Genomic DNA, 12,565 nt, shown 5'->3' with positions numbered 1-12,565 from the left:
GCACAGCTCCTCTCTCTCCCCACCACCCACCATGCTCGCTCAGACTGCTCTCCCTTCCTATCTCGCAGGTTTCTCTCCCTACTCCCGGATCTCGCAGGCTACTCTATATCCCCACCTTGCGCAGGCTGCCAACGAGCCAGTGGTAGCCGCTCGTTTTTTTGCTGCAACCACGGTCTCGTCGCACATCGAGGGTTATAGCCATGGCGATCATGGAGAGGCAGTGCTACGGCCGGCGTTGTGCACTGCTACGACCACAGCGTCGTGGTGCTACAACCGGCGGCTGGCTGTGCTGGAACCGGCTATGCAATGTGCTGGAACCAGGACCAAATTTGCTACATCGCAGAGACTATGTGCTGGGAACCGACCATCGGAGCTTCATCCAGCGACATAGTTTGCTACATCCGGAATCATTTTTTGCTGGAACCAATCGAGTAACGAGTACGACCATCGGTGCGGCAGAGCTGCAACCAGGGAGAAAAAATGTTACGATCGCTGCTTCAAATCGCTACAACCGTCTTTTTTTTTTGCTGGAACCAGTTGAGCGTGAGCGCAGCGGACTTCATCCGGCGACATAATTTGCTACATCCGGCATGGATTTTTGCTGGAACCAGCACGATCGTCGGACGGCCACACGACGCCACCGGAGTTGCTACCGCATGCAGCTCGGGATGCTAGCACCGGCGACCGTGGTTGCCATGACCACATCGGTGATACTAGGACAACTCCAGGATTTTTGGGACGGCCGTGCTGCATCGGACACAACAGGACTGCTGGCAAACGAAGGCGAACAGTTGAGGGACGAGAGCGGATGGCCGGCGAGCGCGGGCAGCCGGGACAACAAGGGCAGGCGACGCTGGTTATCGGCAAACACAAGCAGCCAAGGACGAGCGTAGGCAACGGCAAGCACGGAGTCTGCCATGGACGCAATCGGCTGGTCAACGCGGACGAGATCCAAAGCAGATGCGTGAGGAAACAGAGGAAATCAACGACAGGACGTGGCCTAATCCTACGGCTGGGGGCCGACCGGCCGAAAATTCGGCCGGCGCGCCGGCGCCTAGCAACGGCCTATAGATTATAGATGTGTATTCCAGTTCAAAAAAAGAAAAGATAGCCGGACTAAAAACCTTGCTTTAGCCATGTTTCGGGCTGAATCTGAAAAAGGGAATTGTCACTCTTGAAGCCCAAAGGTCCTGGCCCAATATGGACGACGAGCCCAGCATAACGCCTGGTATATCTGTCATAAAAGAAAAGAAAAAAGAGTCCCTGGAGGTTTTAGATCTCGCCGTCTCCCCTCTCCCCTCTCCGAGAACCCTAGTTTCCCTCTTCGGGCGGCGGCGGCAACCATGGACAAGAGCATGCTCGGCGACCTCGACAACCTCCCCGACGAGGACAAGATGCGCATGTCCGCCATGATCGAACAGCTCCAGATGCGTGACAGGTACACGCCACACGCACCCCCTGATAATACGGCCGCTCGATCCCTGTCTCGTCCGTGATCTGAATTCTATGGTCTCAGGTCGGGGCTTGTATCTTGCGCTACCAGAAAACAGTGATTAGGTCGGTACTCATGTGTGCTCCTCTGACTATCTAGGCGTTTTTCACGGCGGAGGAAAAAGTTACTTCAGATGTGTCTGTCGCACTTGGGCAGTGACTTCTTTCAGATATGATCTGTAGGAGATTTAGTGCTCCATAGGACTAGTGCGCTTAGTTTCCAGGTATCAACAGGATTTTTGTGAGTTTGCAGCCCCTTGAAGTTTCAAATCACGCGAGATAGGTTTAAATTTGAGCTGCCTTTCTTTTGCTTAGATAGTTGAAACCAGAGATTAGTTTCAATGCATTGCAGTTCGTTATCTGCTATGTTGTACTTGGGTTTGAGTGGCTATTGCATGGATTTCGAGTCGCTCGACTAGTCGCGACTAGTCGACGACTAGTCTATGAGTCGCAAAAATATGGTCGACTCAGCTTAGTGTCGACTCGCGAATCTGAGTCGCGACTAGTCACAACACAGGCTCGACTTCTTCCGAGTCGCTGCTCCAGAGCGACTCGCATGAGTCGCGACTCGAAAACCATGGGCTATTGTGGTCGGATTATATCACCTAGCTGAGTTAGGTTCGTGCCTATTCTGGATGAAGCGTGCATCCTTGCATTAAATAGCTTGTTGATTACCCCGCAAGAAAAAAAATAGCTTGTTGGTTGTGTGGTTTAGTCTTTTAGCTATTCAGATGGATATTCAGATGCAATGGTCTTTTATCATGTACGAGAAGTGCAAGAACATATGTTATCTGGATTAATTTTGTTAGTTCTTGCAGAACTTCACTAAATTGCTGTTTGAGGTTACTCTCTGAATTGTTCCATCGGTTTATGCTGGAGTTGATAAAGGATATTATTTCTGTTATTGAACATCTAGGTGATTGTGTCTATGTTGCCACAGGTAACGTAATTAACATTTGTGGTGAAATAATGATGTCCGATGGTTTGAAAATAGTATTGCCCACTAGAATAACCCTTCATCCTTGTGTATATAGTCGGGAGTTCTATCTATGTTGCCACAGGTTATGTAATTAACATTTGTGGTGATATAATGATGTCCAATGGTTTGAAAATAGTATTGCCCACTAGAATAACCCTTAGTCCTTGTGTATATAGTCGGAGTGGACAGATTGGTCATTCATGAATCTGTCACCCCTACCACAACTTAATACTCCTTATTCTCTTTTAAAAAATTTAACCAACTATCTGATAGTTTTAACATTGTAACATCTGCAAACGAACAATGCTTACGATTTTGCTTTGTTGTTTCAGTCTACGGATGTACAATGCGCTGGTGGAGACGTGCTTCAAGGACTGTGTTGACACGTTCCGGAGGAAGACGCTGGACAAGCAAGAGGAGTCATGTGTCCGCCGCTGTGCCGAGAAGTTCCTGAAGCACTCCATGAGGGTCGGCATGCGATTTGCTGAGCTTAACCAAGGCGTTGCCACACCCAACTAATCAAATGATGTGTCCCTGCCCCTTCAAGTTTCTAACATTGCCCATCTGGTCAGGATCAGTTTGTAATCCTTGAAAGTTTTCAGTACTTCATGAACCCACTGCTACTTATCATGTTAAAAATAAAATTACTTGAACTATTGTATCGAATCCTTCCTCCCGTTTAAGTGCCACATTGTGCTAATAGATCAATATATATCCTTCCTTTGATATCTCGTCTAGTAGAGTTTGTATTTCTCAATCTTATTTTGGTCACATTCATGGATCTCAACTTCTTTAGTAGACTTTCTGGTATTGCTGTGTAATGCTGAAACATCATAGTGCATGATCTGTAAAGGCGCCTTTTGCCTTGCCCTTTGTCGAGGCATCTACTTTTGTTCGAGAGCAAAGAATGTTGGACGATGCACATGAACACATCATGCCATCAACAGCTCCCTGCCTGGAGGTTTCCCATGGTCTGGGCATGATCACATTGCCTGGTTTTGGAGCTTGGTCATTGGCAGTTTGGGTGAGCAGGTTGGTCACCTTCTGCCCACTACCAGCTGTGTGCTCCATGTGGGTGTGCATTGTTTTACATCCATGTGGGTTATGGTGGCATGTCGATGGTGAAGGAAGCTGCTTTGCTTGCTTGCTCTAATGCAATTATCATTGTGTCAGTACCAAGATTGTGAATTGTTCTATGCATCCCCTTGTCCTTTTGAGCTTGCTTGTGGATGCTTATGAGGTACTACTAGAAAATGGTACTCTGCAAATTAAGAGCTAAGTTCCCAGAGCATTTGTGGCTATTACGTTGCGGTATCACACAAATATAAAATAGAAGCAATCATTCAGTGGCAGTGGAACTGTGGAAGGAGGAATATGGCCACAGTGAGGAGGAATATCATACTAGCTTTCGTTCTGGAGACCTGTGACCTGGAAGTAGAATCTCATGGCTGTAAAGTACAGCTCAACTTGAGGCAATGATGGAGTTCAGCTCAGCACTTCATCTCAGTTTGGATGCTCCCCAACTGAAGCATCAGACTTACACTGTTGAAGATTCACTTATAACTTTGGAGAAAGCAGCACGGCAATTCTGATCAAATTTGCATAAAAACTTGGGGTCACATTCAAGAACTGAACTCTGACAAGTTTGTGTACTTCAAGCATGTATCTCGTCACAGCGTGAAGAATCAAAGGGTGAGAGAGCCAAGATCAGCTTCCCATTTTCCAACCTGAAGATATGCTATTGTAGTTACATCTCCTGAGGCCAATCGTCGATCGATCAATTAACAAGAGAGTTTAGGAATTTTTCAGCATCTCAATCCACAAAACAAGTGCTCAAATTCAGTTTTTTCAGATGTCACATTCAGAAATTAATCACACGCCAGAACAAAAGAAAAAGAAAGAAGAGATCTCTATACAGAAAAGCAAATATAAGTTTGCATCAATGCACGATGCCCACCGGAGCGGCCGCGTCAATGCTCCTCTGACCCGGGAGCGCGAGCATGGCAGTGTGGTCCAAGAAGTCCTTGAGCTTGGCGACGGCCTCGATGACTGCCCTGAGCTCATCGGCGCGCGCGAACCCGCGCGCCCGGGCGGTCCGGACGGCGTAGACGTAGAAGGTGACGCAGCCCTTGCGGAACTTGAAGCGGGCCATCTCCGGCGCGCCCGGGGCGGCACGGAGGAGGCGCTTTCCGACGTCCCCGAGCGGCAGGACCTGCGGCCAGGCGGCGTCGGCGGCGGCCTTCATGGCTGCCGACTCGAAGACGAAGACGGCGGCCTTGGAGTTCTTGGTGCCGAGCCCGAGCGTGAGCGTGTGCCACGCGTGGTGCGCCAGGATGGCGAAGTTGGTCGGGATGTATGCGGTCGTCGTCGGCGCGAACGACAGCGGCTGCGCCCCTTTGCCCTTTGTGTTCTGCCCGGCGCCGGCGTCAGGGACGACGACTCGGAGCAGGTGCGGCAGCTCGAGCGGCCCGGCGCGGCGCACGGTGAGCGCGCGCGTGACGAGCTGCGCCCCGAAGCGGAGGCCCGCCACGTCGGCACACGGCTTGAAGTGCGCGTCGAGCGACGGCGCCGGCGCCGGCGACGGCGTGGCCGTGGCCTCGGCCTTCGCCTTGGTCGCCTTCTTGGACGCCTCGCCGTCCCCCTGGTGGTGATGTTTCTTGGACTTGGACGACGACTTGTTCTTGGCCGCCTTGGGTTCCGCCATTGTTGACAATGATGATTGCCAGACAGGGAGGGAGAGGTTTATGCCTTGGAGCTGGTGAGTGTGGAGAAGAGGCAAGGATGCAGGAGAGTGCGACAGGAGGTCGTCTGAGTCTCGGGAAGGACGGGACATGGCACCATTTCTTCTTTTATTTCATCATCTCTTGTGATTGCCTAGTATTTTTATCCGATGTGATCATGTCACGAGGACCCCCGCGTCGCCCCTGCTCGGGCGACACGGGTGGTACTCCAACCCTAGCCGCCGCCGGGTCCGAACCCCCTCCCTTCCTTCCTCCCGCCGCCGCCGGAGGACGCCGCCGGCCTGCGTCTGGTGGCCGACGACGGTGGCGAGGGTTCTCCTCGCTCCTGTGACTTAGGGCGGTGCGGGCCCCCTATGTGCATGGAGTCACGGTCGATCTAGCGAAGCGGCGGCGATGGCTGCGGCGACGGCGGCGGAGGCCACTCCTGCCTCGCGGCGGGCGGTCTATACTGCGGCGGCGTGTCATCCGGCCTTGGGTCAGCGGCGGCGTTGAGGGCCTGGTGGAGTGCTTGGCGGCACCTCCGGCCAGATCTAATCTGTAGGGTGTAGCCGTTGGTGGTGGCCATCTTCTCCGTCGGAGGTGGCCGGCCAGAGGCTGGGTTGTCGGATCTCGAGATCCATCATCTAGTCCCGGCTACGAGTTGGGGATACAGAGTTACCGGTGAAAACCGAGCCAATTGGCAGGCGATGGCGGCGTTCTGCGTCGTTATCTTGATGAAGGCATCGCCTGTAACTACTGTTGACCCACTCGTGCTGCTCCGGAGGAAACCCTAGGTTCTGGTTTTCCAGATCGGACGATGGCGGCACTGCGGTGTCGTTTCTCTCTTGGGAGCGTCGTTTGGGGAGTAGCGCTGGAAGTCAGAGGTAGGAGATGGAGCGGCTTCGTCTTGCACGGAGCTTCGGTGGAGATGTCAAGTCATGCCTGGCTGACAGGTGCTACGATTTGTCATGCCTGGTCGGCAGGTGCTACGCACGACAGATCTTCCAGAGACTTCAAGCTATGTCGGCTGGTGGTACCTGGCGGCATGGTGCTGAGGTGTACCGGCGGCGGCCGCGACGTGCTCAGCAGTTCGTGCACAGGGAGGTGGTAGCGTTGGGCGCCGTGGTGGCGTCGACGACAGCTAGACCGGGTAAGGATGATGCGTCAGTACAGCTCTGAAGTTGGAGTGGTGGCAGTTGGCGGCGGCGGCCTCTGAGAGCGCGTCGGACCGGTGTGTGCCTCATATCCGACAAGTGGCTTGGTTGGGGCTTCAGGTCTTAGATGTTAGGTTTGGCTGCGAGGTCTGTGATATTAGGCCCGGACTATCAACATTCCTTCATCAATTGGATAGGAGTAACGACAAATGTTGCCTAGACGGTGGTTTCAGACTTACTATTGTATTTTTTTTGTATGGTCTAATAAAGTGGTTGCATGCATCGCCCAGATGCAGAGGTCGGGGGTTTTCCTTTTTTTTTAAAAAAAATGCCGGCTGTGTGAGCTGTGCGCTGCACTTCTTTACACTTTTCTTTTCCTATTTGTGGGGGAATCGCATTTGAGTGTGCACAGAAAAAAGGTGGCTCGAGATTCTGTCTCGACGACAAACATCTTCTTTCTTTTCTGACGAATATAAACATCTTCTTTCTTAGAATCTCAAGTCACCAAAGAACATGAATTCTGAAGTTCAGAACTTGCTTCCTTCGCAGTACACACTGGGCACATAAATCTCCGTGCTTCCGTGCCAGTGTGCCTGGTACTGATTTTGATGTCGTTGTTGAGTGGAGCTTGGTACTGAATTTCGAACGTTTAGTTCCTCTCAAATGCATTTTTACTCGTTTCCCTAACCAACCAATCAAGTATTAACACATAATCTCAAGATTTCTGTACTATTTTGCGTCTGCAACATACAGATTTTCCAGTGGCCTATTTTCTTCCCTACGCAACTACGCGTGTGGATTCGTACGATCAGCCCACGCCATGCATTTCACGAAGCTGCAGCCCCTGCATGTCACCGCTAGCACCCAGATCTGCGGGAATATGCACATTCGCAGTACTACATGAGATGCCCGTGGATGCATTGCATTGCGATTAGTCAGTGCGGTTTCATGTGCGTCTTCCCATGTGCTGCTGCTCGATCGCGCGGGGTAGCAGTTGTCATGTGCGCACACATGATAGCTAGATACAGGTAAGGGCATCTCAATGCGGACCCTCAAACCTCCCGTATCTGTTCGGACCGTGCTGTCTGGATCGTTGAAGTCATTTGCGGCACGGTCTGGACGCCTTTTATCCCGCAAACTGAAGATAAACATGGAAAAGGTTTGTTGTAGTTCGGACCACTCTCACGCCCGCTTCTAACCGCCCTGGCCCACCCAAACCACCCACCCGCCACCCGTGTTTTTCATCCCACGCGTTGTGCCGCTTACTGTGCCGCATTCATACCAACCCAAAGCATGCAGCGGCCGCCATTGATGCCGTGATTTGACCGGACGGAAAGGCGGCACAGATGGACGCGGTCTCTCGGGCGTCGCCGCCGCTTCAATGCTGACGCCGTGTCCGGAGAAACCAACTCCAGCCGCTGCGCCACACAGAAGCGCCTGACCGCTGCTACTTGTGAGCTGCGTTGGTATTTTCCCGAAGAGGAGAGGAGATGCAACACATTAGAGATAAGTATTGTTGGGTTATGCGGTAGGGTGCATCGACTGCAAATTAAAACTTTCCTACGCACAGAACAACCAGGAACATTTTACGGGAGAAGGATCACAGTTCGTTACCACTAGACGCGCAGTGCCTTGCAGCGGAAGAAGAGTTGGGGCAGCGCGTCCGCGTGGATCGTCTCCTCCTTGTTCAATCTCCCTCGAACAGCCGGTCGTCCGATCCCACGTACAAGTTCGCTGGAGCGGCGCAAGTGCACCGCCTCTAACGGTATCCGCGCGTGCAGGAGGAACACCGTACGGCGGACTGCTAGGTCCAATCACACAGTCGGCGGTGAGTGGAGGTGGCTATTCGCAACACATGCAAACCCTAGTGACAGCGCCGAAGCGATCAACCGCATGAGTGTGCCGCACCTCCACTTTATATAGGCGTCCATCGCGGGCTCAACACTTGGACCTCGTACGGACCCTAAAGCCCACAAGTCTACTCGGCCACAATCCGAATACAGCTCGGATCACATCCGACCAGTGTCCTCGGATCCGACCTCGTAGGTTCCTTCCCTTAAGCGCGCGACCCCTTAGGTTCAAGTCGGCTTGGGCACAGTCCGGATCACCTCCGACCTGCACGGTTGGTAGCGACCTGTAGCAAGGCATGCCGACCACCAAGCAGACTATGAAGCTGGGAACCTGTACAACGTGTCACACTTCTGTTCCCTTTGCATCACGATATATGTTGTCGGGCTCAAGGCGAGACTGTCATCCTTGCTAGCCCGACCTCTTTCTCATTTCCAGTGATGCCGAGCACAATCCGGATTATCTCATAATCCTTGTTGCATGGCCATGCTTCTCTTAGTCGGATCACACGAGGGGCCCAAAGTATATCTCTCTTGATCGGAGGGGCAAATCCCATCTTGCTCGACCACGTCTCGCAGCATGGGTCTGGACAAGTCCGCAACCTAACTTTGTAACTACCGAGTCACGGAGTAGTGTTTGGTCGGCCCAAAGCAAGTCTGTCACCATCCCGAGTACATGTGTCAGCTCAGGTCTTAGGACATAGAACGTATGTTGTACTAGAGACTCACAGATGACATATTGCTGCATCTCATAATTGGGTCTGTCCGACTCGGACCTTATCTCGACTCAGATTCGACTACGTCGAATCCGACCAGATCCTTTCGAGTCCATATTAGCCGGTTAGCATCCAATGCTCCATGGCTAGTGAGACCAAGCCATCGACCGTGTCATATGCTAGTCTAGTCGGCTGCGCGTCCACACAGCCCTTTCGACTAGGGACCTTTTAGGACAGTCATCATACAATGCATAGTCCCATAAACAAGTCACGCACTTGCTAATACACATCATTGATAATGTTCAAGGACTATCTTTATTCATAAACACATAGGAAATATCATCATACATGATTGCCTCTAGGGCATATCTCCAACAGTCTCCCACTTGCACTAGAGTCAATCAAATAGACATCGAATGCCCATAGCTCTAACGTGCCCCTCATGCTTGGGTTGTGGAAGCGGATTAGTCAACGGATCTGCAACATTTGCATCCGTGTGAATCTTGCATAACTCTATATCACCATTCTTTACGATCTTTCGTATCAAGTGATATTTCCGATCTATGTGTCTCACCTTGTGGTGATTCCTCGGCTCCTTGGCTTGTGCGATGGCACAAATTATCACAATAAAGGTCCAATGGTTTCACAGAGGCTGGGAAAATACCAAGATCATCCAGAAAATGCCAGATCCAAACACCTTCCTTTGCAGCTTCACAAGCCGCAATGTATTCGGCTTCTGTGGTAGAATCAGCCACCGTATACTGCTTGGAACTCATCCAGTGCATTGCCCCTCCGTTCAGGACATACACGAATCCGGACTGTGATCGACAATCATCTCTGTCGGTTTGGAAACTAGCATCGGCGTAACCCCTTACGACGATCTCTTCCTCACCTCCATAAACTAGGAACATCTCTTTAGTCCTTTTTAGGTACTTCAAAATAGTCTTTACCACTGCCCAGTGACTCTCACCTGGGTTGGCCTGATATCTACTTGTTAGGCTTATCGCAAAAGCAACAACAGGCCTTGTACATATCATGGCATACATGATGGATCCGATTGCCGAGGCATACGGAATCCTACTCATCCCGCTTCGCTCATCAGATGTCGAAGGACTCCGAGTCTCGCTTAGCCTTATACCATGTGAGAGTGGCAAGAACCCTTTCTTCGCCTCACTCATGTTGAACCGCTTCAACACTTTATATATGTACGTGCTCTAGCTTAAGCCGAGCAGCCTCCTTGATCTATCTCTATATATCTTAATGCCTAAAATATACACTGCCTCACCAAGGTCTTTCATCGAGAACTTGCCATTCAATGACTCCTTGACCGAGTTCAGCATCGAAACATCGTTCCCGATCAGTAGTATGTCATCCACATACAAGATCAAAAACACTATCGAGCTCCCACTTAACTTCTTGTATAAACAAGAGTCCTCTTCGCTTTTGATGAAGCCGAGACCAGTAACGACCTCATCAAAACGAATATTCCAGCTCCGAGATGCTTGCCTCAACCCATAAACGGATCTCTTGAGCTTGCATACTTTACTAGTGCTAGTTGGATCGACAAAACCCTCGGGCTGTATCATATACACGTCCTCGGTTAAATTTCTGTGAAGGAAAGCCGTTTTGACATCCATCTGCCATATCTCGTAATCAAAATATGCAGCTATAGCTAGTACGATCCTCACGGACTTCAGCATCGCTACCGGCGAGTAAGTCTCGTCGTAGACAATTCCTTGAACTTTTCCATAATCTTTAGCGACAAGCCGAGCTTTGTAGATCTGAACATTTCCATCCACATCGGTTTTCTTCTTAAAGACCCATTTGCAACCAATGGCAGTTACGCAAGGCGGCGGATCAACCAAGTCCCAGACTTGATTCTCATCTATGGATTTTAACTCGGATCTCATGGCCTCCAGCCATGCCTCAGAATCTGGGCTCACCATCGCTTCCGCATATGTGGCCGGCTCGTCACTTTCTAGCAACAATACATCGCGCACTCTGCACAATCTTTCTGACCTCCGTGGTTCTGGTGCCGCTTCCACTACGGGTTCCCTGACTGACTCCGGTATGATCTCATCACTAGCCGAGTCATCCCCGAGTGGTTCTCGAATTTCTTCGAGTCGAACCGTCCTCCCACTAGCCTCCCGACTGAGAAACTCATTCTCAAGGAAAACCCCGTTCCAAGCAACAAACACTTTGTTCTCTTCCCGGTTGTAGAAGCCATATCCCAAGGTTTCCCTCAGATATCCCACGAATATGCATTTATCTGATTTAGGTGTAAGCTTGTTTGACATAAGTCGCTTGACAAATGCTTCACAACCCCAAATCTTTAGAAAAGACAAACTGGGACTCTTCCCGGTCCACAACTCATGTGGTGTCTTGTCTACGGATTTTGATGGTACCCTGTTAAGTGTGAAAGCTGTAGTTTCTAGAGCGTATCCCCAGAATGACAAGGGTAAATCCGATTTGCTCATCATAGACCGGACCATGTCCAACAAGGTCCTATTCCTTCGTTCCGACACGCCGTTTCTCTATGGCGTACCTGGAGGTGTGAGCTGAGGTACTATACCTCGGCTTTTCAGATGATCATCAAACTCTTGGCTCATGTACTCACCTCCACGATTAGATCGTAGAAGTTTTATAGTCTTGCCGAGCTGATTCTCAACTTCGTTCTGTAACTCTTTGAACTTTTCAAAAGTCTTCGACTTGTGCCTCATCAAATAGATATATCCATATCTACTCAAGTCGTCAGTAAAAGCCACGAAGTACTGATAGCCACCTCTAGTAGTTGTGCTCATTGGACCACACACATCACTATGTATAAGTTCCAACAGCTCGGACGCCCTCTCGCAACTCTTTGCGAAAGGAGACTTAGTCATCTTGCCGAGCAAGCATGATTTGCATGTCTCGAACGACTCAAAGTCAAACGAAGTTAGGAGCCCATCATCATGGAGCTTCTTCATGCGTTTCAGACTAATGTGTCCAAGCCGGCAATGCTAGAAGTATGTCGGATTTATCTCATTAGGCTTATGCCTCTTGACATTCACGTTATAGACCGGTTCCTGTTCTAGATTCAATATAAATAGCCCATCAATAATGTGTGCATAGCCGTGGAACATACCATTCAAAAATATCGAACAACCATTGTCCTTTAAATTGAATTCATAACCTTGACTCATCAAACATGAGGCAGAAATAATGTTCCGACTAAGTGCAGGAATGTAATAACAATTATTCAATTCCATAATGAATCCGGAAGGAAGCTGGAGCTGCATCGTGCCGACCTCCAACGCAGCAACTCTTGCTTTGTTGCCGACCCTGATGTCAATCTCCCCTTGTGCCACACGCCTAGTTCTTACCAGCCCCTACATCGAGTTGCAAATATGAACAACCGATCCGGTATCAAATACCCAAGAGCTACTAGGTATGTCAGCAAGGTAAATGTCTATAACATATGCAACAAGTGTACCTTTGCTCGAAGAAGCATTTCCGGCCTTCTTGCCATGCTCTGCAAGCCACTTGCTACAGTTCCTCTTCCAGTGACCGGTCTCCTTGCAGTGATAGCAAATGGTCTTCGAGTCCGGTCCAGACTTCGGCGCAGCGGTGGAGGTTACCGTCTCCGTGCCCTTTGCCTTAGCCTTTTTCTTGGACCAAC

General features: G+C 50.4%; 2 protein-coding genes across 2 annotated transcripts; one reads left to right on the top strand and one right to left on the bottom strand.

Annotated features, from left to right (window-relative positions):
- The first annotated feature begins 988 nt into the window (after positions 1–988).
- On the top strand, positions 989–3,196 carry LOC123110688 (mitochondrial import inner membrane translocase subunit Tim9). Its single transcript, XM_044531276.1, has 2 exons — positions 989–1,438; positions 2,803–3,196. Exons 1-2 carry the CDS (start codon positions 1,344–1,346, stop codon positions 2,987–2,989), a joined length of 282 nt encoding a protein of 93 aa, XP_044387211.1. The 5' UTR covers positions 989–1,343; the 3' UTR covers positions 2,990–3,196.
- A 1,075-nt stretch (positions 3,197–4,271) lies between these two features.
- LOC123110687 (uncharacterized) lies at positions 4,272–5,308 on the bottom strand. The gene has a single exon (XM_044531274.1). The coding sequence runs from the start codon at positions 5,301–5,303 to the stop codon at positions 4,410–4,412; it is 894 nt and encodes a 297-aa protein (XP_044387209.1). The 5' UTR covers positions 5,304–5,308; the 3' UTR covers positions 4,272–4,409.
- Between the last annotated feature and the right edge of the window lie 7,257 nt (positions 5,309–12,565).

The sequence above is a fragment of the Triticum aestivum genome, chromosome 5B (assembly GCF_018294505.1).
Source record: "Triticum aestivum cultivar Chinese Spring chromosome 5B, IWGSC CS RefSeq v2.1, whole genome shotgun sequence".
Taxonomy (NCBI): Eukaryota; Viridiplantae; Streptophyta; class Magnoliopsida; order Poales; family Poaceae; genus Triticum; species Triticum aestivum.
This window is presented reverse-complemented; position numbering and strand designations above follow the sequence as displayed.